The following is a 24,795-nucleotide window of genomic DNA, read 5'->3' as shown; positions in this document are numbered from 1 at the left end:
TCAGGCCAGTAAAACCTCATTAGAACTGAGGAAGTTCTTGAGGCAGAAGACAGCTGCCTGTTGCCAGTCAATTTGGCTGAGCTCCAGAAAAACACACAAATTAATAAAACTGCAGCCAAGAAGACTGCAGAGAGCTTTGAAAGCTGGGAGAAATTAGAGAAAGCAAGGAGCAGGAAAGGGGAACAAGGACAGAGCATGCACAGAGAATCGGATGAGCTCTTTGTTAACTTTGTGGTCAGACAACATGAGTTTTACCACAGTCATACATATTTAACCATGAGTAACACAGACTGAGGAAGCATTCCCTGGAAAAAAGCAGTTCTGAAGCGAGTGTCATCCTGACAAAACAGACCATGAGCCACCCCCAGGCACAAGCTCCAGGTGATTTTATACATGTCATTGGCTAACAGAGTGATGACATGCTGTGTGCCAAACGCTGGTGTACACGTTTTAGAGAGGCTGCTGGAAAAATGGAGAGCTTGCAGCGCAGAGCTACCAAGATTTAATCTCCTTAAGCTGATGAAAAAGACTGAGCAGCAACTTGATTTCCCCTCTTCCTGAGGAGAAAATAACAAGAACTAACTGTGGTGTTTATTCCAGGGAATAAAAGCAAAAGAACAACCAGAGGCTGCTGCAAAACACAGACGAGTTTAGAAATAAGGTAGACAAAAAAGTGTAATGTACTGGAAGCCAGTGTAGACAGATCAGGCAATCTAAAGTCTCAGTCAAATTACAATCCTTTATTAATTTAAGCAATATACATATGCCAATAAAAGCATCAGCAGCAAAGTAAGCTCAAAGTCTAAAGTCTAAGAGTTCTCTTAGAGTGACTCAGTAAATCATATTGTATACATTTTAGAATAAGATATTTTTCAGAATACCTTTGTAGAATCACTTCAGGAAAGGAATAATACAAATTATTGCTTTTAACACATTCATGGACTCACACACATTGAGCCTTCGGATCTCAACTTTCTTTTAAATTAAAATCACAGCAGAAAATTGTTTGAAGAAGGGGTGAAGAATTAACTGAATGAGTGACCATCTAAAAAAAGGAGATTAGAAGCAAGAACAGAAGCGACAAGGAGACTCCGGGATGACTGGCAGGTTGCTAAAATGACATGGGCAGCCTGTCAGTTTGGAACACTTAGCATCCAGAAGAACTGTCAGAGTCTCCGGATAAAGCAAAGAAACTCAGCACAAAAATAGAGCTAGTCAGCCACGGGAAACTAAAACAAGGCATGAAAACCAAACATATTAAATTAAAAAATTAAAGGATGAAACTAAAAGGACAGTACCACCGCTATGCAGTTAGAATGAGATTAAAACAAAAGTGCATGTTCCACAAAGCACTGAGTAAATATTCCATGTTCATTGCCAAGAGAGTGATGGCAGCTCAGTCTGTGACAGGATTTGCCCTTTGGTTACTGGAAAACGCCCTTCAGCCCCATGTTCCTGTAATCAACAGGCTGTGCAGGCAAATGACCTGCTTAGCACCCAGCTAGTCAGTTCTGCGTGCTCATATCCAAGTTGCAATATGTCAAACCACATGTTAAATTTTATAAACTTTGGCAGAAAAGCAAGCTTCTGGTCTTTTCAAAGTCAGGCCCACTGAAATGCTCATTAAAATATGCTGGTAACCAAAAAGGATGCTTCAGCATAGTACTCCTATCTCCTTTAGCCCTAGCAACAGATTAAAAAAGCCAATTTTGTCACTGCTATTTGTGCCACCTAAAATCCATAAATTGCTTTAAGTCACTTCAAAACTTGAATGGTATGAAGTTAAAAAACCAAACCTTAAAGAAAAAGCAGAAGAATGCATAATGTTGTGCCCTTAAAGCAAAGGGGGGCACTACAGCCACACAAATGTAAGAAATACAAATATAAATGTGACGTATAAATGTAACAGCAGATACCCACGAGGTAACGTTTCACTTAAATTAATCACTCGCTACCTGATCATAAAAATATTCCATGACAGAATTGAAATAATTAGAGGTAAAAAAACATAAATGAGTTGTCTTTATATCACAAAGTGATCATTAGACAAACTCTGTTTTAATGAAAAAGGCAGGCAAATCAAACCAACCAACCAACACAGCAGCAGTAAATCCCTAAAATCAGCATGAAATAATTAACCCAGAATTTGATTTTACTGACTTAGGAAAGGAACAGTCTTTGAATTAATGTTTTTTTTTTTTTTAAAGGGAGGTTTAAAAAGACAGAAGATTGCACATATTCAACTTTGCACCATAAAAAGGTCAGTGCCTTATTTCTTTATTTTGCCACGCAGCTCTTGGAGCTCAGCTGAACTGTAGCTGAGGGCTAAGCTCTTTGAAAAAGGAGGAGGCTTTGTACTCATAATGCTGCAGCAGTTCTTGCAGGAACAATAAAAACCTGAATAAGATTTCCTGGTGTTCCTGCACTTGAAGGTAGCAGTTTGCTTTGCACAGTTTGGGTGTCCAGAAATTTGGAATTCTTGGGATTTATTATTCCACTGCAACCATCCAAGATTTTCTCCACTGTCACATGGATTAATAGCTAAACCCAAAACCATCCAATAATACCTACATGAGCATCTCAGCATGCTTAGTCAGAGTGAAAACAGAAAGAGAGGACAAAGGTAATAAAAGACAAAGCTAAGAAAATCTAATACACTTTAAGCATAGGAAGGTTCTGTGAATGCTGTGCAACTAAATATTCTTATATCTTGTTTTAGTTTGTTGATTCAGTTAAACAGTCTTTCCCTTACATATTTTTCAGCTTCTGTTTTTAGCCAAAGTACTTAGAGAAAGTACTGCTGAAGGGGATTGTCTTGTATTCCTGGGCTACATTCAGCCCAGATAAGGATCCTATCAAAAAGAAAAGGATGACACAGAAGAGAGGGGAAAAGGGGAAAAAAAAGCATAAGTAAAACTTTTGTAAATACAAGCTTCAAAGAAAAGGAAGGAAAAATGTGAGGAAGAGGAAGGAAAGAGAAAGCTTTTCACATGTGACTGCTCTAAATAAATTATGTCTGCTGCTCAAGGACACAGACCACAGAAAAATTTTTCATCTTCATGACTAAACAATATTTTATAATAAAAGCTTTTCTGAAGATTCCAATAAAACTAGAGCACGGCTTTATTTCCCACAGAACATAGCTTTATTTCCCACTTCTACCAGCCTGCATTGGAAGGGATGCAACGAAAGATGTAGTCCCCATCCCCAGGGCAATGAAAGTCCGAAATTTTGAATCTAAACTTATATAGTCCCCAACAGGTATGAGATAATACAAGAAAAATAAACCCACATGTGTCTGTAGCAATGTGAGTATGAACAGAGGTCTCCTGTAATTCCAGCTAGGAAATGTGGCAATGTTCCCCAGGTGCTCTTTGCAAACCTATGCTGAAGGTTATCAAGGGCCAGTTCACGGAGCTCATGATTCCATAATTCACTTAAAGGCAAAATCCAGGTGCAATCACACTGGCAACTCAAATTGTTTGTGATGCTAGGTGGATCCTGTGTGTATCAAATGGGGGAGTCCTCACGCAGAGGCAGCGAGGGAACGGCTGGGTGGGAGCTCTGACAGGAGGCACGAGCAGCAGACAGAAACAGCAGCCACATGCAGCAGCCAAGCACAGACATCTGTCGGGGCTGTGCCAGCACCAGAGCCAACGCTGTGTTCCACTGGCACCTCTAATGCTGCAGGACAGGCTTTCACATCACAACTCTCACGGAAAACGAAAAGGCAAAAGTGAAAAGAATTTAATGTTGTCACATATTTCTCCAAGGCAAACCAGACTAGAGTCAGAAGAACAACAAAAAAGCCCTCTCCTTAAAAATCCTTCTACTCTTCCTGATTTATCCTGCAGAGGATTCATAATCCTGCGACTGATGAAACCATAGCATGTTACCTTGGTAACTGTAACTCAAATTCAGTCTTTAGAATACACTCAAAGGTCAGACTGCATGAAAAGTTAAGGCTAAGGAAGGTATAATTCACATTGAAAGGCAGAGTACAGCAAAAAAAAGTGCTCCAGTATCTCCAATTACAAAGATTCCAAACAACAAATATAAACATGTTTGAAAAAAGAGAGTAAGATCACACAATGCCATAGTCACTGAGACTGCAAATATCAACCTACTTTAGGAAACTCTGAATATATGTTACAACAATATCTAAATTTATATGAAAATGCTATTGCATCAAAATATTGTCATAATATTTTCTATCATCTAAAATGAACAGATGTGCATTTTTTGAAAGGTCTTTCATTGCTATATGCTACAAAAAACCAGTCAGGTTCACTAAATAAGCAAAAATTTAATCTCATACTTCAAGGCTTATTTGTTATTATTTTGTTCAAAACTCTGCATTCTTTTTCTTACAAAAGCAGCCCAATTTCTCTGAGTATCAACTAAAGCAGTTTCAGACTTAAAGATCAACCTGTGCCATATATTTGCAGTATTAATGAAATACATTATGCTCAAATATGCTCAAATTATGTATAATATATAAGCAAGATGTGGCAAGCTTTTCATTTATGTCACGTTTGTGAATTTTAAGTAGTGCAAAAGTCTGTTATTTTAGAAATGTATCTATGGGCGTACACAGTGTGATTTTGTATCTAGGAAAATGCTGTGAACTCATAATCAGGCTTCAAGTTTAAAATGAAGCAGAATTAAAGCCAAATTTGTAACTGTAAACTTGGAATCTCAACCTCTGTGTAGTTGCTTCACAGTGCAGCCTTAGGGTTTCACGTTAAATTTCAGAGAGGGAGATGCAGAGAAAAACAAACATCTACACCCACACTCTCATAGAGAAGTCAAGCATGAAAAATTCTGGCCCCAAAGTTTTGAAAATCATTAGGGAACCAACTTTGGCACACACCTGGAAAGCTCTTCGGAAAGCTCCATCTTTCAAGTTAGTCCTATAAAAGAAAGCAATTTTAAAACGTCTCCATCTCTATGTGACCTTGAAAGTCCTATAAACTGTCCAAGGCATTCCTAAAACGATGTCTTACTCAAAAAGGACATGAAAACACAGCAGTTTGCCCCACAGATCTCTGCAGCTCTCATGTGAGGGAGTGTTAGAGAACTTTCAGGACAGCTCAACAAAAGCACTGCTCTCACTGAAGGACACCTGTACTTATTCAAGAGAAATAGGGATGGCTCTGAAATGAAGAAAAAAGCAAGGATTTATTCCAGCATCATAGCAGTTGGATATTTTTTGTGTCTTTGGCCCACCAGCTCCAGAAGACAACCTCTCAGCTGGATGAAGCTCATCTAAAATTTTCTAACCATCACTATTATCATTATTGCTAAGCAAGAGCTACCTTTCATTCTACTTGATGACTTGATGGCTGCCTTATTACAGTACTTTAAATGATGCAACTTTGCTTTTTCCTTTTTTGTTTTTGGCTTGTGACCTAAAAGTTGTAACCAATATTTCATTTGCCTGTGCTGGTTAAATCCATAACACGGCGTATAGCAGAGGAGATACTCAGGGGGTTGAAGAGAGTGAAGGAAATTAGGGAAAAGTCTGTAAAAGTCTGTAAAAGGCCCACCATCTAAGGATTCTCCCAAGTTCAAAACTACACCTACCTAGCTGTTGAATATTTGTACTTTCTCTGAGGAAGGCGGGAAAGGTGTAGAAAGCTGTGTTGATATTTTTCACCTGCAAGCCTTCACTAGAGAGCAGAGATTATATCACCCTCCTGTCTAACATTACATGCCTGGTAGACAGAAACTTAGAGAACCAAACAGATAAGGAATAAGCTGCTCTCTGAACAAATCACACAAAATCAAGTCCAACACATCTTGCACTGAAAACAAGGATGCCAGGACTCCAGCATAAACCTCTCACACTGGTAAAATGCAGATGTTACAGCTGCATTAAAAATCAATACTACAACCAGAATTCACAGATCTCACCAGTACTACACAAATGACATAAAACTTTAAAAGTGATTTTAATTCTTGTTGTGTAAGAAATAAATTACAAGTGAGTACTGATAACTTTAAAAGTCTTTATATAAAATGATGTCATTAAATTCCGTGGAGAACATGTAAGGGAAGACACAGGATAAAATGCACAATGAAAAAAAAGAAAATTGAAACTATACAAAACTGTACAAAATAAAGCAGTTGTGTTGGTTTGTTGTTTTGTATGGGGAGTTGATTTATTTAGCCAAAGAGTGGCACAAAGGTTGGCTCTGATGTCCTTCCATTAGGACTACTACCACCATCACTAAGGATCTGTTTCATTTATTGCAACACACTTTCAGACTAGAAAATCCCATTAGACTTATTAAGCAGATATAATCTATGCATCAAGAATGCAAACATGAATCATAGGAGAAGATCAGAAGAAGATCAGAAGATGAGAAGGAGAAGATCAGAAGGTGACAAGGACCCTTGTCACAAAATTTTCTTTACATCATCCCACTGAATTATTCCATTTGACCTTTTGACACAGGCTGACAGGTATATCCAGGTAAACATGAATTTTATCAAATCAGAAAATAAAACTCAGTATATCACCTCAGAAAAGCAGAAGCATTTGCAGGAGAATGACACTGATTCAGAATGTTCACCTTTCCTTACAAATTTTCTATGGGGTAAGACACAGTCCAATTTTTTTTTTCCTCAAAATACTACACGCAAGTAAAATCTAGAGTAAATTAAATTACATCAGCCTACAAAAAGAAAAGACTCTAGTTTCAAAAGGTTTACACTCTAGCACAAACAACTGCACATGGCAAGCAGTCTGAGCACACATTAAAGCTGTACTTTGATAAATAACCTCCCACAAATGTGTAAACCTTGCCATTAGCACTCTCATCAAAGATACTATGGAGTCTTCTCTAGATGACTTTTCTGTAGCTGTGCAAATTTTTCTTTACTCTTGTCAATGACTAAAAAAAAAAAAATTAGGGGAGGTTGCTTACCGCCTGTATGCAACACCTTGCAATCTTCTGCTGAAGGCTCATTTTCACCCTCTTTGATGTTGCTGATGTTGTCCTTTTCAAGCAGCCTGTCCACCATGGCAATAAGGCAGTTCAAACTCTTTGCCACGTTGGCCCAGACCCTGTCCTGAAAAGACCAGAATTATCACTGCATGTTACTGCAGAAAAAAAACCAAAAAGGGACAATAGTAAGTTATTCATGATGTTAGCATACGACTGCTCCTCTCATCCTTCAGCCTATTACCAACCTGAGCCTTTTTCATGGAGATTCTCTTGCAGCGTAAATGAACCCAAACTTTTATGGTTTTAGACACTGTGCACAAGCGCTTCAAACTCGACATAATGCAGACAAAGTTTCAGGTCTAATAGCAAGGAACTGAGCAGCTTGTCTATTTAAATGATACCTTAAGAGTACAGACACACTCAAAGCTTGACAAATGAAACCTTGTGTGGGCCAGTTTTGTCACAGTGTTTAATAACCTCTTTTTGATAATTTAACATATCCTGTATTTTATCACATCAGTTACTCTGCTGAAGAAAATGTTAATTCAAGGACTAAAATGAGAAACTTGCTGTCATGGCATATTTATTAGCTAACACAATTTCAGTTTTGTTCCTCACCTCTCACACAAACTGCAACCGTCACACTTAACTGAGTTTACAATAGGAGAATTAGGGAAGTAATAGAGAGGTACAAAAAGTTCTGTACAAGCAGAGAGGAAAAGAAATCATGTGGAGCATAAGAAAGAGCTGTTATGGATAATCAAAGCTTTTGCACCCACTTTTGCAGCACTGAATAAGAAGGAAGAAACCAAGCCATACAAGTAATGAGGCTGTTCACAAGACAAGCAATCAGACTAAAACCAAACCATAACAAACCCACAGAAACCACCCTTCCCTCTCCAAGTATATGTTTCAATGCTGAGTCATTCTGAAAGTATTGCAGAGCAACCAGAGTTTGCTTGAGGGTTAAAAATGGGAATTTAACATCACTGCTTTGTTTTGTATTTTACAGAGCCAGAAGCATTATGTATTTGTCAGGTCTTCAGGCAGAAAAATGAAGTTGCAAAAATACCAAGAGAGAAGGTTAAAGAAAACTGAGAACTCAGAGAAATAGCATAGTTCCGTTTAAATGGCAACCCTTGGATTTTGAGTGGAGGCAAATCTAGAGCCACTGCTAAGGCAAACATTTAAATCTAATGTCGCTTTTCAACTATATGCCTCGCTTCAGCCTGACTAGAGGGATCTTATCTTATGCCCTGCTCCCTCCTCCTGAGGACACAAAAGACTGAGGGCAGGTATAGATTCCTTCAAAAGTTTCCTCCTCTATGCACTTCAAGCAATCCTGAAAAAACATTTACAATATGTGTGAAACTACTGATTTTTACCGCCCACAAGCATAATTCTGGGGAGAAGGATTCTATGAAGAATCCTCCAGAGTATAAGGGAGCTTCAGAGCTTTCAGTCACTGAAGTTGCTGAGGAATATGCAAGTGAGGTTGCTCAGAGAAGTTGGAGCAATCTAATTTCCCTTTTCTTTTGTGTGATGGGGGAACTTAATTCCTGCACAAAAAAAGCATTAAGCTCTTAAAGAGCATCTGGAGTTATTGCACAAGCAACACAAATATGAGCCCTTGTTTCACATCGGAAAGAGCACTTTTTTCAAACCAACTATTAACCCAGCATTGAGATGATTTCTATACAATATTCCCACAAACGTTCCCTGAGGGTTTAGAAGCGAAATTCATAAACATCTGTTCACAGAAAGCTCACTCTTATTATCATGTATCTGGCTTTTTTATATACAAGCAACTGAGAGGGAGCAAGGGCCTGTTTCACAGCCCCTTTTCTCCACACAGGAGGCTCCTGGGATTGTGGGCAGATAGAAAATGTAGAGGCATCTATTTATCATTCATTGAGATGTTATTCTGTCTGCACCAAAGGCAGTCACGTTTATCTAAGAAGGCTGTTGAAATTCTGCAGTTTGGCAGGAACAATTTTCAAGTAAAACTGCAGTTTCCCATCACTGAAAATCAAGTGGCTTCTATGATTCTCCATGAGAAGAAATTAATCCGTTTCTTTGTTGGAGAATTTTGCTCAGACATGGCTTGAAGGAAAAAAGGCCATGAAAATATACAGCTGATTGAAAAGTAAAAGGCAGCTGTAAACAGCAAAGTTCTCAGGCTTGTTTTTAATAACAAGTAAATACCTTGTCCTTGGGTAGTGATGGGAAAGCAGTGACAAACATGGAGGCCTTGAGAACAGTTAATAACAGGATGAGAAACACAAGTTTTGGTCTCAATAACAAACCACAGGTATTGAAAACAAGAGGAGGGGTTGCTGTGTAATCTGTAGCCAATGATGAGCTCGGGTTTTGCAATATGTATGAACTTAATTAACACGGTTATAAAAATGTGCATGTTGGATCAATAAATTGGAGTTCGATGCTGATCAATTAAGATGGGCCGTCTCCCTTCACTTCGTCACTTCTTATTGTCATCTTTTACTACTTCCAGAATATTTTCCTGTAGCCTAGCACTGACCTTTCATCTTCTTAAGCAGATGAAAAGATGGAAAGGCAGGCCTTGGCATCAGTGAAAGCTGGGCACCTCTCCTAGGACAATTAAAAATGAGCCTGTAAAATAATTCTCTTTCATTCATCCAACTGAAAAAATTGTAATTAAGTTCCATCTGATCAGAAAGTATCATTAAAAACTAAGACACCTTCCTCATTTCAGAGAGCAGGAATGGACACTCCTTTCTGTCACTGCACCTGACTGGATGTCTTCCTTCTAAACACTGCCAGCCAGTGGAGTCCCAGAGGCTGTTTCTGTTTTTAAAGGATTCTCAGCCTTTCCGAATTCACCACAGAGCTCCTCAGTCACTTCTTGTCCCTCCATACACACCACTTCAGCTGTGTGCTTTGCTTGTGCCATGTATGGCACAGCATCTGCACGTCCAAGCACTCTGAAGATGCTGTGTCGCCTTCATTTCAGTGGATATTCAGATAATTCCTTAAGGCCTTTTTGAGCTCTGCTCAGAGATTAACACCCTCGTGGGCTGCTTCAAGGGTCAGCTTAAAGAGTTGTTTAAGGATGTAGATTTCAGGCAAAACTAAAGTTCCAACTGCAAAATGTAACACTAGTACTTATAATAGTACTTATAACACTTAGTACTGATAATAGTGAGGAAAAAACCTACAACAGCAAAGGAGGATAGAGCATTGTGCATACAAAGCAACATATATTAAAGTTTTTCCCTTTATAGTTGTGTTTCACAGTGGATTAAGTGTTTTTTCAAATTTTACATGCCTTTATTCTTTCTCTTTCCATCGTGCTAATCACAATTTGATTATTAAAACTCATATCACCTCTACTGACAGAAATAACTGAAAAGTTTAACCATTCAAATCCAGAAAAAATCACAAAATTTCTCCAAAATTTATACTGTCTCAAGTTTGACAATGACTCTGACTCAGCTCAATTCAGAAAACAGTGAAAGATACATTTAATTTGAATCAAGATTACTAATTCAGCAGAAAAAAATGAATGCTGTTTAAAATGACCCACTTATGCAGTTTAATAGGTGAGGACCAAGCACCTGGCGGCTTTTAGTTATGAATTACAGCAAAGCTATCTTCTCTTCAGAGATGCTGAACTGCAGTACTAAATTAAAATGCAGTTTTCACAAATGCCACTTTTTCCAGTGCAAAATTTATCTCTTTTACAAAAACTATTGTGTTATTTATATCTCTAAATGTTTCAACAGCTAAAAACAAACATTTTGGCTTTAGTTCAAGCAAAGAGCACCATTCCAGCCCCTCAGGTTGTTGAGAAAACAAGAAAAAGTGAATTAAAGGCTCTAAAACTGGAGGACAAATGAAATAATGAGTTATTTATTGTTTAAATCTCACGAATACTTAATGCATGGGGCTGGAAATAATTGCCTTTCTTCTAGAAGAAATATATTCTTCTTCCTTTATTTTTGGTGTGGAAAAAATTACAGGTTAGGTGGAATACCATAGCTCACACAAGTTATTAATTATTTACAATAGAGATGAATATGCTGACATCCTTTACGTCTATGAGAATACAGTGATGAACTCAAAGCATGAGCCTGGACTGAATAAAAATAGCTTGAGTACGTATGAAATAAAGTAACAGACCTATTAAAGAAGACATCCACCAAAATAATTGATTTATAACATTTCAGCCATATAAATAATACATATCTTTGAAAGATATGCTAAGAATGTTAAAATCCAAACACTGTATTTAATTCTTTTACAGAACCTCAGACAGTTTCTAAGAACAGAGTCTAGGGGCAATGGGCTGAGGGTTAATTCAGTGTATTTAAAATGATTACAGCCTGAGGGCTGGAGAGGGGTGTTGCAGGGGGTGGGGAAGAAAAAAACCATTTCCCTGTGAACAGCATATACTGTTCCAGTCCTTAAATCTGCCCAACTAGCAAAACCAACCCAAGTAAGAACAAAGACTATTCTTGTGTCTGGGCAAGAATACACTCAACACCTTCACTGTTCTATGCACAACTAGGCAGTCTCAGAGCAGCACACTGTACTTAGGCAAAGCCTTGCAATTTAGCTTCAAAATCTGCATATCTGCGATGCATCTGAGAAGCACAATTTTACAGTTTTGCACCCCTTTGCCCCCTGCAACGGCATGTGACAAGGACACTGAGGGCTTGAGGTGGCTTATGCTAATTTGTAGGGTTTCACTGGCCAAGGGTTTCTGTCCACTTACCCACTCCTCCTCATCATACTCAGAATGATGGGGTATGGAGTCCTGCCTTTTGACGTGAGCAGGATGGTCCTGGTGCTGTGCATCAGCCCCTTCCTCTGCACTGCTCCTGGGCACAGCTGGTTTCTTGAGCACACAGCCAGGCCGGGCCGTGTACAGCGCTAGAAGGGCACTTCTCACCAGCTGGTCCTTGAACGTGTGCACAAATAACTCCGTCTAGGGAAAAAACCAAACCAATGGAAAGGTTAGAGCAAAGAATGTGGTATGGCAGCAAAGCTGTGTAACAATGAATTATCCTTAGGCAGAGCGGCTATTTGTTTCAGGCCTGCCTGGGAGGCAGAAAACAAAGTAGGCCAACAAATAATGAGGAAAATTTCAAGAGTTTTAGAGATCACATTCTACAATCCCAGTGTTCTAAGCATTAACACAGGAGCACATTATCTGTCAGAGATCACAATCTTTTCACATTTTATTTGAATTCCAAATTTCACCTCAGAGGCAAGCCTCAACAAGAACCACTTCCAAGAGTAACCAACCACAGCACGATGATTTCTGAATAAGTGTAAGATAAAACACAATTAACCAGTTCAATAATCTCTCTAAATAAAACCCACCACTCTACAATGCTGAAATAGCAGTATCTGCAAAAGCAGTATTTCCACAGATAAATTTTACTACTGGTAGGTGTCAACCCAGATATCATGGTAGGTGACACCTGATTTCAAGCTTGATTTTTTTGTATATTTTAAAGAAAGGAAACTCTGAAGTTGTCTTCTCGGGTCTTCTGAAGATGCTATTCAATCTCTGCATCATTTTTCTATGTTGACTGTTACAGCTGGCATTTTACCGTATTTTTTAAATCCTTCAACCTCCCTGCATTATTCATCTCCCTTCCACCTCAACAAGGAAAGTATGCCTTTGTGCAGACAATCTTAATTAAACAGGGATGTGGGAAGGTATGTAGATAAGAGTCAGAGGATCCAGCCTCAACCAGCAGGAAATGCCAAAAATGAGGGCTGCCCAGCCAAGCTCTCTTCAGCCCTTATGTGCTGCTTATGCAAAAACTGGAGGGAAAAGTAGCCAAAAAAACCCCAAAACAAACAAGTGCCAAGTGCCAGCACCTCCCTGGAACTCCTGAGAATATTCCTGGAAGTCTTTTCTCCCAGTTTCTGCATTTCTTATCCTATCCCTTTCTTCATACTACCTGGTCATCTTTTGCACCCACTCCTACTCAACTTCTTTTTCTTGCCTTCCTGTCTCAAGACCCTCTCAAAAGTTTACAGATATTTAAGACAGAAAGGCTCTAAAAAATTAATGGTTTTCTTAAGGCTCCAGCTGCTAGGTGAGGTACTTAAATGAGAAGTTTCTGCCTTTCCCATTTTCATTATGTTTACCAAAAAAATGCTTTCTGAATTGTTTCACATGGACGGGCTGAAAATTTTACTCCAAATAAATCTCTACAGTTCTAAAAATAAGAACTGCAGGCACATCTAAGAAAAATTATTGATTTTTTAAAACCAAAATCAGACCTGACTTGGGATTCTTTAGACTTGGCAACGCTACTCATCTCCCTGGCGATATTACCAGACCCATTCCTTCTCCTCATTACCAACTTGGTGCCTGAGGGAAAGGCCATTTTTTAACAGTTTTCTCAGGACTGTCTCCTCGTTGTCCTGAATTGCTCTGCAGGACAATTGCAGTTTTCTACATTTCCAACCCAGATGGTGCATGCCTGGAGAATGACTTAGTCTCTGGGGAATAGTGCTATCACACCCCACCATTCTTTGCCTTACCATGGCACAATGAGATTTGAGGGGTTGTGTGGTAACAGCAAAGCTCCTCTTCAACACTTCTACAGTTCCATAGCAAGAGAGTTGAAACTCCATTACTTGTCTACCCTTAAAAACAGCAATATCATGGTTTTGCTGAGGTTTAATATCTACCTTCCCCACAATGTCTGTTTGAGAAAATTTCACGTTTCTGGTTCAGAATAACTCTCAAAAAAACTTTACATTTCAAAAAATTAGGAGAATTGGATAGCTTGATGTAAATAATGCCCACTAGGACTGCAAAGTTTAAGTAATATAATTGAATAGAAATATTTTATAGGGAAATTTAGTTTTTAAAAGAAAATCAGTACAGAAGTGCGACTCCATTTTTCATGCAGCAACTCAAATAATTCTGTAATTAAATTCCATTCAGAGATCCCATTGGTTTTACAGCAGTCTATGTTTTAACTTCACTTTCTAACAGCTCAGTACAGCTAAATTTGCAGAACATCACTATTTATGAAACTGCACTGAAATCACAAAACCAGTCTATACAAAGAAATAAAAACTCTGCAAATTCTTTCAGATACTCTACTAAAGAGTATTCCTGCAAACAAAGATAGGCATAGCTGGAAAATTAATTTATCAAGCCTGCTGCAAGCTGCAAATGCTGATACACTTGTCGATAGCTAAAGGCTTCCTTAATCAACTAACAAAAAGGAATGATAAAAGGTTAGTCTCAGGAAAACACTACAGGAAACTGTAAATTATATATGGAGATGCTTAACAGGAGAAAATAAGCTCCTTTTAAGAAGCAGCAGTGGAATTATTTGATTTCATTTTCCACTTTCAATCCATGCAGCCAGTCCTTCCATTTCCAACATGAACACTTTAATGTAATTCACATTATTGATAATTCAGATTTACTCACTGCTACCTAATAATTATAGAAAGAATTCTTATATATACCAAGTGATATGTTTTTTAATAAACTTGCAGAATTTAATCACCAGGCAAATAATTTTTATGGCTTCAAACAGATGTTTACTTTCTAAATATCTATCCAGTTAAAACATCAGAGCATTTATTTTTTACATACAAAAAGTGCAGGAAAGATGGAATAGCAAAGCACTACATATGCCTCAGGAGCACAAGCAGATATCATGTCATTATACTCAGCAGAGCATGTGCTACTCTGTGTTAAATGCAAGCAGGAACACTCTGGTAGTCTTGGTTCTCCAGTACTGTACCAGACTATACAGACAGAATATTTCAAGACAGCAATATAAGGCTTTGAATTAACCATGAGGGATCTAATTTCAGTATTGTGTGGGTTCACTGAGTTTAGGGCTTTGAAATTGTATTTCTCTTTCCTGAAGCTGTTTCTTGGTCTCTCTTCCCCATCTCTCCTCCCCTCTTTACAAGCAGCTGTCCCAGCACACTTGCTTCCTCAGCAATCCACCCTATTTCTCTATTGTCCACCTTTTCCTAGGAGTGCATTTGGTAATAGACAGGGAAGCAGGTATTGAACCACTCCTGCTGCAGTTGTTCAGACAACTGGATTTGTCTCTTCCAAGCAAAAGGTGGACAGACATCCAAGGAGTACATGGGGTGAGACTCCTTCTTCTGGGAACCTGAGCTCATGCACTAACAGCAATTTAATCCTGGTCCTGAAAAGCTGATATGAACACACTCAACTAAGCCACCAGCTATAAATGTAAAATACCTAAGGCTTTAGCAAACTGAATGAATTGTCTTTTTTGTCCCCTTTTTATAGCCAGAGTCTCTAGCGAGCCATGGTTCAAGCAGTACTTTAGTACCATGGCTCCTGCCTCTGAAATCATCCCCTCCTCCTGTCCAGAGGCCAATGGCAGAGAAAATGCACATTGCTCAGCAACCACCCCTTGGATCTTCAGAACAAACCCTTCTTTGCCTGATTGGCTTTGCCTGTGCATACAGATTTCTTTGAACTAACCTCTAACAGAGCAGCTTCACTCTTCTATGCACAGCTAAAAATGCCCTCCTGCATCCAGAGGTACACCATAATCACTACAGTCCCCCTCCTTAAATTCCTCTGTTTCATTTCCAGGCTGAATTCTGCCTTCTTCCATCACCCCTGACGCTCAGAGCGACTCCACATTCTCAGAGCGAGTGTGGATTCACACATCTGCCGCTGAGAGCGATGTTCCTCTCCCTAGTGCTCTTCTGGAATGCCTTCCCAGCAAGTGGCCAAGCTCAATATCAATATTTGAAACCCTCCTATGGCACAAGGAGCTGCTGGGGTAATGGTGCTCAACAGACCAACAGGGCTGTCACTTCCCAATAGCTGAAGATGCATGGAAATGGTTACTGATCGTGTTATTGAGCCATACTGGGATCATACTGCTGAAGGGATGGCCCGTGGAGAAATGGGAAACTCTTCACAAGCTCTCGGGTCACAGGGTTCATATTGTTATTCATATAAGGGCTCATATTTTTATAGGGTAACATATGCTGGGAAGCACTACAGGCTTCAGCTAATCTCCATTATCAGTCTGTGAGACCAGCGGCGAACATTATCTTCTCTAATTTAGAACTAAAGGAACTAAAATGAGGAAGAGGTTACAGCTACAGACAGATATAATAGGAAAAAGAGAAATAAACTTTGAGATCTCCTAGAGCAAATTTCCCAGCTTCTCCTTCCAGGCTGCATCACCATTTCTGATCATGCTGTTATTCTAAACCTTATACACCAACCTGGCTTGAACTACCTCCCATAACCAGCAGCTTGAAATATCATAGAAAGAGAATGAAAAAAAAAGACTTCTCATACTACAAAATTATTTATAATTGTTGATATTTTCATAAACTCCAGTATGTAGCCACTAGAGGATGAAGAAGCTACATGAAATTAAATTAATTACACTTTTTAATAAAGCAATCTTTATAGATTTCATTAATTTTCTATACGGAAGGCCTACAGAAATGCTAAATAACATTATTTTTCTAATAACAACATTTTGATGCTTATTTTAGCTGAGTTTATTTAACATTTCCTGATGCTGTGAAAGTCAAATGATGCAGAAACCCCCCCCCCTTCCTCCCCAGCAGTTAGAGAGACTTGGTTACTCCATTTTCCATTGCAGTGAGGATTTGAATCTTACTTTTTCTGAAAGCATCTTTAAAGAGTTCTTCAAGCTGTCTGGAGAACGCTGGCTTGCAGAACTGAGCAGCAGGTCTGCATGGCTTGATATGAGAGGCTGCAGATGACTGATGTTGCTGAGAACTTCTTTTGCCTTGGCTGTGTTTTCAGGTGAATAGTAAATACACTGGTATCCAGTGCTGTGATAACAGAGAGTCACATCATGTCAAATTCATTTCTGCCATTAACGGCAATGCTTATGGTGCTAAAAATCTTACCACTACTTTTGCAAAAAAAAAAAAAGCCAGATGCCTGAACTTCACAGACACCACTGATCCTGCATTTAAGGGTAAAAACAAACCTTTCCTTGAACAGTAAAAGCATAAACGGCATGAAACAGCCCACCACCACATGCTCCAAGTAATACAGTGCAAAATTCCTTTGAGTGGGTGATCTGAACATAAACCCCCATGTTTTTATGTGTTTCTTTTAAACACTGTAATTCTAGAGACAGAAAATATTTGACAAAGTCAGGTAATAATATCAAAGAGTAAGGCTCCTTATTCTTCCAACTGAGCTCCCCAAAAGAGAATTGACTGCCTCACCGAGTCTTTCCAAGTGGGCCATTAATGTTGAATTGATCAGTGGCCCACACTGTGTTTTGATTGGCCTCAGTGATGTCCAGGAAGAGACGATAAACAGAGTTATCTCCAATAAAGAACAGGCATCTGATTTGCAAGAAGAGACCCAGCAATGGGTGCGGAAGTGAATTACTTCAAAACCACACAAATGCACACTGCAAACTTCCTACTGTCCACTGTTCAAACTACTGCAATTATTTTGCAGGACTTCTCCTATCCCTCTTTCTTCTTTTCCTCCCTACAAATTATGCAATATCCTCTTACACCACTGTTCTCAAACACCACTTCAGACAGCATGCACACACCCACTGGCTCTTGCCTGCAGCCCACAGCTCCTCACCTGAACCTCTGGTACGTAACCCTTCCTTTTATAAAGCCCTGGTTTAGTCTTTCAGAGAAACTAACCAAAATCTTCTTCAGCTTCAGATTAAAACAGGAAAAAAAGAACCCAAGCCCCTCCTGGCACATCACCAATGCCAGAGGAATGTACATGCTACTCCCAGCTGGTACTGTTTGTATCTCCCTTCTCTCCTTTTTGTCTGAAGTATTTCAGTCCCTTCAGCCATTTCACCACTTTCTTTCTTTCTTAATTTGGCATACCAAGACCAAATACTGACACTTGTTCAATCCTCTGAACTTTATGCATTCGCTTTCATTTCAGTCTTTGTCCAGATCTCTTCCCTACCCCCAGTTCCCCTTTGTGCCTTTTATTGAGTGAATTCTAGTTCCTTCTCTTTAGTTTTCTACAAATTAGAAACTAAATCTTGATCAGTCCCTTCCAATTCAGCATTTTCTATGATTCTGGCAAATAAGGATAGCTTCAAGCAGTTTTAAAATGAAGGCTCTTGCTTACATATTTTGCTGAAGTATACTCTCAATACCCAATTCTAATTTTCTATTCCCCAATATCCATTCTATTTTTCTGTCTTTCACCAGTGTCTTCATTCCTAGATACAATTCTTTGTAGAAGCAATCAGGATTAATGGCATATAGCTGCCATTACTACCAGCCACATCTAAATTACGACGCATCTCCAACTTACATGAGCTACTCATGTCTACTAGACCCATGTCTAGTAGAAGTCATAATTCTGAGTATTTCAGCAAAGTGAATAATATAAACTGTCCCTCCTAATGAATTAGGAAAAACAAGCAAACCTCTGTCCCTCTGAGTAATCAAGAAACTGCCACAGTTCTGCCTTTGAGGTGGAGAGCCTGTTAGTGAGATGACTTCCAGAGTCAGATCTGGCACTACATCCACTGGAACCCTCAAGCAGCAGGCTCAGTGGATAGGGCAGGGACAAAGAGCAACAGTCTATGTTAATTGCAGTGAAGACATAGTCTTAAAAGTCTTGACACTTCTCTAATTCCCCATCAGGCTTTTCCCTCCCTTTATCAAAAAGTCCTTTTTGCAGGCTGAATCTGGCTAATGCTGTTATCAAGTTCACTCCTTTCTGGGATTTCCCTCAGTCTTTAAATCCTAGATAGTTTTCACTGATCTCCCACAGCTCTAGGCTTCACTGAATATTGCAGCAGAAAAGCTACAGACACCACTTGTAAGAAAAAGGGCAGTGACACCAAAGGTGTGGGCAGTTCTCATTGCAATTAAGTAAATCATAGCTTTTAAGTAAAGGAATTAGTGAAGAGAGAATGACTCTTCAGAATGAAGTGCACTACCAGACTGGTAATTATTTGGACAATTTAAACATTTTCAGAACCCTAGAAAGCACGACACAACTTCAAATATTTAGTTCCTCTCATAATTTGAGAGCAACTTTCTCAATCCCCCTAGAAGAATGTGTAATTATTTTTCAGAAACAACACGTTTGAAGTTTCTAACTGTTGTGTTCACACTGCTGCATGTATGACTAGCTGAGGTTTTCTGTGGCCTTAGCCTTCACAAACAGATATTCCCACTCACAAGTAAGCGACATTCCCTCCTCTGCAGCTACTTTTAAAGCTTACTGCTGCATGCAGCTCTGGTATGTAAGCACTGTTAAGCAGAAGAGAAACTTTTCACAGGTGTCCTAAGGCACAAACTGCACGAAACTTCTGCATTAGGGTAAAGGCCGCATGGGTAGGTCCAGTGCAGAATAGCAGCAGCATAATGAAAACATACCTCTCATATGTAAATTATGACTCGGGTACCTTTTGAAAACTGTATTATAATGCTTTCTGGGAAAAGTTTGAAAGCTTTCACTAAGCATATAAAACCACACTTGACCATTTCCATATATTGGCGCCATCATTAACCATAACCACATGACTGTCAGCGGTCATTTCAGTCCTAAACTTGCTTTATGGACATTCTTCAGATCACATAGCAGAAACTTTTCACTTAAAAGAAAAGCCTTTCTTGCTCTCATTTCAGGTCCTATTTTTTTTTTATAATGTGCCTTTTATAAAAATTGGATATGACATTCCTGATGGTAATAAATGAGAGAAGAATTGCAAAGCCACTGCATTTTTGTAAATATTATTATACAGGACTTTCCCTTTGTGTCTGCACAAAGATTGATATTCTGTGTAATAGAAAAGACGCCAGAACTATCTTCACATACACATTTTCCACATTCTTCTGCTTGATAAACTTTCACAAAACATATGTCTCAGTCTTGTTTTTGTTTTGCAACTGCAAATGCTACCAGATAACTGTTTCTCTTTGTCTGCAAATTCCACAAGTCTAAGACTGCGCAAGAAATATATTGCAATATGCTGACACTGTTGAATATTTTGATAAACTGCTCTAATAATCAGACTGAAGGTCAAAAACACGCAAGGCAATTCTGTCACATCTAGACAGCTGCTAGGATTGGCTGAGAACTAGTCTCTTCCCACGTCCTGCATTAGGTCTTCAGCTCAGTTAGCCTAGAGAAAACGGCTGCTGAATCTGCATTTTTCCTGTTCGTTCTGTATTCTGACTGATATCGCAAGGTGTCACTTCTTCCTTCAACAAAATCTTCAGAAAATCTAGCCCCATCATAAAACAGGAAATTCAAATTGCAGAAGGTGCCCCGGGGGACACAAGGTGTCCTCAAAACACCTTTATCCAGCAAAATAAACAGGTGCATGCAAAGTAGCACTGTTGTCGCCAGAGTGAAATAAATTTGTCCATTATAAGATTGAGAATGTAGTAAGAAATGGTTCATTTTCTGAAAGGTGAGCACTGTGAGAATTGTAATGCTACTTTATATCATATAACTTTAAAGGATTATGTCTATTATATTATTTATATCTAGCGGCTTCAGTTATAAATTTTTATGATAAAAACCCACAAATCACTATTGCAACTGCATTAATCAGATAGTAAAGGAGAAAATACTTTAAGAAGTGTCTTCAGACATTTTCTTCAACAGAAAACATGTACTTTCTAGGCCCTCATATGATGGGGATGAGGCTGCCCATACCAGTTTGCTGACAGCAGAATATTAACACCGAGTTTCTCGATGCGTCTTATGTGATCAACATGATGTATGTCGGGGGATGGGTAGATATAAGTCCAATTGTGTCAGGAACCCACGTCTTAAAAAAGGAACCCACTAGGCCGCGGCAAAATATCCAAATATGGATAACATTGTAAACAGACCAGTGAAGAGATTTTTTGATTTTATTTCCAGCACATCAGTCTCATAATACAAGAAGGAGACATGACAGCTCACTGATCCACCCCAAAAAAATCTCCCCCAAGAGGGCTCACACAGCAATACATAAAATCATCTCAATCTAGAATTCAGCCAATCACACACAGAAAACACATATTGACAAGCATTCTATCCAATCCCACAAAGTATACGTAATCGTAGCTAAAACAAAGACTGGTTCATAAGAGACAATGAACAGAGCTCTATTCATGCTAACCTTCTAAAGATATACATTAAATAACCTTGTTGCCATCCTAAAACCAATTCTACAGAGATCTATTGTTATTTGTCACGTCTACTGCTTGGGAAACTTTTCTGCTTGTATGGGAAACTTTTCTGCTTACATTTGCAATGCTAACAAAACTTCAGTCTGAGGCCTATACCTTTTTTAACCATTTCCTAAAAACCCTCTAACCTTATGGATTCCAACATTTCCCCCTCTCTGTTAAACACAGAAACTTTCATTTTCTTGTCGCTTACTACTTGCGTTTCATAGCTCTATTGCAAAATTTCTGCTTATTATCTGTTGAAGACCTATTTTGACTAAACTGAAGTATTGCTATATTACGGCACAGCAACTTAATGCTGTGAAAACCTAATTCTTGAAAGAGGTATGATTCACGTTCGGCAACAGTCACAAGTTATCGTTCAAAAAACTCTGGTCGATTCCAAGGCCTTAATTCAAAACCTTCGTTCATGTCAATACCTTCATCTACTGCTTTCGTAAGATTTCGTACACTCTCCGTGCTTCTACTTCCTAATTCTCCTGCTTGAATGACAAAAACTTCTCGGACTGTTTTGTTCATCATTCGCCGAACACAACAGAGTAAACAAGGCACCACTATCAATATCAGTATTAAAACACCTAATACGTAAAGACCTATCTTGCAAAGTTGCCTTAGCCAAGGTGCAAAATTCCAATTTTGAAACAAATCATCCAACCAAGAACCTCCATCTTCTTTAATTTGGGCTGTCAGATCCTTTAATTTTTGAATGCTTTTGTGAATGGATTCAGAATGATCAGACAAATTCATACAACACAATCCTTCAAATTCCTCACAACCATGTCCTTGCGCCAGTAAAAGAAAATCAATGGCTGCTCTGTTTTGAAGAGTAGCATGTCTAATACTATCAACATCGGTCAACATATCACTGATTGCGGAGGATGTGGCATTAGCTTGTTTGCTCAGCCAACATCCAACTCGATCTAATTGTCTCAATGCCACTGCTGAAGCCAATTGTGGTAAAAATATACCTGCTGAAACCCTTCTGGCGGCATTCCAAGGCATAAAATCACTCTGACAGTTCTCATCATAATGAGGAACAGCTCTCGTTCTCCTTTGTTTCTTTTTCATCACTGCTTTGGCAGTGGGAGCAATTATGGTGAGCATACCAATGCTACAAGGGCCACCTTCAAGGTGAGCTGGAATGCCTTGCCAAGCTCTGTCTCCACAGATGAACCAATACCCTTTCGGCAATTGCCGTGGATATTGATCCGTCTCCGGAAACACATCCCAACTGTTTGAAACATTACACCAAAAACTCAAATTTTTATATGCAAAATAATGAGGGGTAACACTGAACTTTGGGGGATCACCTTTTCGCCAGGCACGAGTCATGAAAGTAAAACAAAAATCCATGGTCAAAGAACCAAGGATTTCCAATTCTTGAGATTCAGATGCTGCCCTAAGGAGTTTTTTGGACCAAATGTTCCAATTGAAGGAAGGACTGTTTCCATTGTCAATTCCACCTGGTTTACCATTAGATTGTTTTTTGATCAAAGGCAACTCTTTCACTGGCACACCAACCAGACAGGTTGAAAAAGGCTTTTCTGGTTCCGAATTAGACAGACATATAGTATCCGATCTAGCAGCCTTGGCTAAGGTCACCCAAACATTCGTTTTCGGTTGATCCACAGGCAGATCTGCACGACAAAAAACAATTAAAATCAAGCAAAACAAGTATACCATTTGATTTTTCCCCATCTCTTTCAAGAACTAAGTTTTGGCAAAATTCTTTCTATGCAAAAACAACAACCTAAGTTTTCAGCCAAATATTAATTTTGTAAAGCAAACATTCAGCATTCAATTAGTATACTCATGAATAACATTGGCACAAAATCAGAGTTCATGGGTTCCACCGATGCACAAAGAACGTCAGGCACAAGAGGCGTCAGGCGAGACCCAGGATCCTTCGATTCGGTTCACGTCTGCGTACTTGCTTCCTCGGTTCTGGATTCGACAACAGGTTCTGAAGTGCGATATGGTTTGACGTTTTTGGCAGGAACCCACTTAATTCCAGCACCTGTGGAGATAGAAGCATACCCTTTCCCCAAATTATTAATCAAAATGGACCTTCACTTGAAAAACGTACAGAGCCTTACTCAGTCTCATCTGTGGGGTGCTCTCCGTTCCCCCTCTCTGTTGATCTAATATGTGTTTTAGGGTTTGATGTGTTCTTTCAATGATTGCTTGGCTTGTGGGAGAGTGGGGAATACCAGAAATGTGTCGAACACCCCATTCATTTAAAAATGTGGCCAATTTTTGAGATATGTATGCAGGACCGTTGTCAGTTTTTACTTCTTGGGGTACGCCCAATGAAGCAAAAGCTTGCAGGAAATGATGACAGGCATGGCTGCCAGTTTCACCTGTGTGAAGGGAAGCGAAAACTGCACCAGAGAATGTGTCTATGGAAACATGAATACCCTAATGTGAGAAACAAAATATGGATTAGTTCAGGGAATTTTGCAAAGTTGTAAAAAGACATGAAAGCCAACGATGTAAAGTTTCATTACTAACATCTTTTAAAATTGAACATTAACATTAGCAACATAAGCAAAATCTGTGACCAAATTAAGAGGTTGAGGGAAAAGCTGAAAACTCAAACCACAGTCAAAGTCCAGTGATGAGGCTATCTTCTTTGAAGAGTTGATGGTCTTTTTTTGAAGAATTGATGTCTCAGTCTTGAATCTTTGTTGTATCCTTGGAGTTTAGTTGTAGAAATGTCAAGTCCAGCCTTTTGAATTTCAGCAACAACACAGTCTCGAGTTTCTTCCAACTCTTCCTGTGTAGAAGCTGTGATGAGAAGGTCATCCATATAGTGTAGAATCATGGATCTTGGAAACTTCTGACGAGCAGGATGCAAAGCTTGGGCAACGAAATGTTGACAAATCACAGGCGAATTTTTCATTCCTTGTGGAAGCGATTTCCAGTGGTATCTTCGAACGGGTTCACTTCGGTTGATGACGGGGACTGAAAAAGCAAATCTTGGAGCGTCATCAGGGTGAAGTGGAATGTGGAAAAAACAGTCCTTTAAATCAATTACAACGAGAGGCCAATGCCTTGGGATCATGGGCAAAGAAGGAAGTCCAGGTTGAAGAGGGCCCATGTCTTCAATTACTTCATTGATTTTCCTCAGGTCATGTAGCAACCTCCAGGAATTAGATGTCTTCTTGTGGATGATGAAAACTGGAGAGTTCCAGGGACTGTTCGTGGGAGTGATGTGATCTTGCTGTAATTGTTCTTTTACCAGTTTGTTAAGAATGTTCAACTTTGTTTCCGTCAAAGGCCATTGATCGACCCACACAGGATGATCAGTTTTCCAGGTGAGCTTCAGAGTAGCAGGTTTCGATGAAGCTTTCATTACAGGCCCACTTCCAATCTTGCTCCCCATTGGGACAGGACGTCTCTCCCCCAAACGGTGAGAGGCTTCTGAACAACAAAAGGACGCACCGTAGCAGTCTTTCCTTCAGGACCTGTAATGTCAATCATGGATGCACTTTGCATACACACAGTAGCACCTCCAATCCCTGAAAGAGAACCTGAAGGAGCTACTAATCCCCAGTCATTGGGCCAAAACATGTGAGAAATCACAGTGACATCTGCACCAGTATCAGGCATTCCTGTAACATGAATTGTT

At 39.2% G+C, this 24,795-nt stretch overlaps 1 protein-coding gene across 1 annotated transcript in view; it reads right to left on the bottom strand.

Moving 5' to 3' along the window:
- Positions 1-24,795, bottom strand: part of LOC128948955 (type II inositol 3,4-bisphosphate 4-phosphatase-like) — an 88,154-nt gene that overhangs the window by 36,515 nt on the left and 26,844 nt on the right. The window contains exons 5-7 of the mRNA XM_054293712.1: positions 16,619-16,796; positions 11,710-11,922; positions 6,933-7,077 (exon numbers count right to left, since the gene is read on the bottom strand). Coding sequence (XP_054149687.1) covers positions 6,933-7,077; positions 11,710-11,922; positions 16,619-16,796 — 536 coding nt within the window. The remainder of the gene's footprint in view (positions 1-6,932; positions 7,078-11,709; positions 11,923-16,618; positions 16,797-24,795) is intronic.

This window comes from Melozone crissalis, unplaced genomic scaffold (genome assembly GCF_028551555.1).
Source record: "Melozone crissalis strain CALT ecotype California unplaced genomic scaffold, PUWL_Pcris_2 ptg000184l_1, whole genome shotgun sequence".
Classification (NCBI taxonomy): domain Eukaryota; kingdom Metazoa; phylum Chordata; class Aves; order Passeriformes; family Passerellidae; genus Melozone; species Melozone crissalis.
Note: the sequence above shows the minus strand (reverse complement) of the source record. Positions and strands in the feature narration are given on the sequence as shown.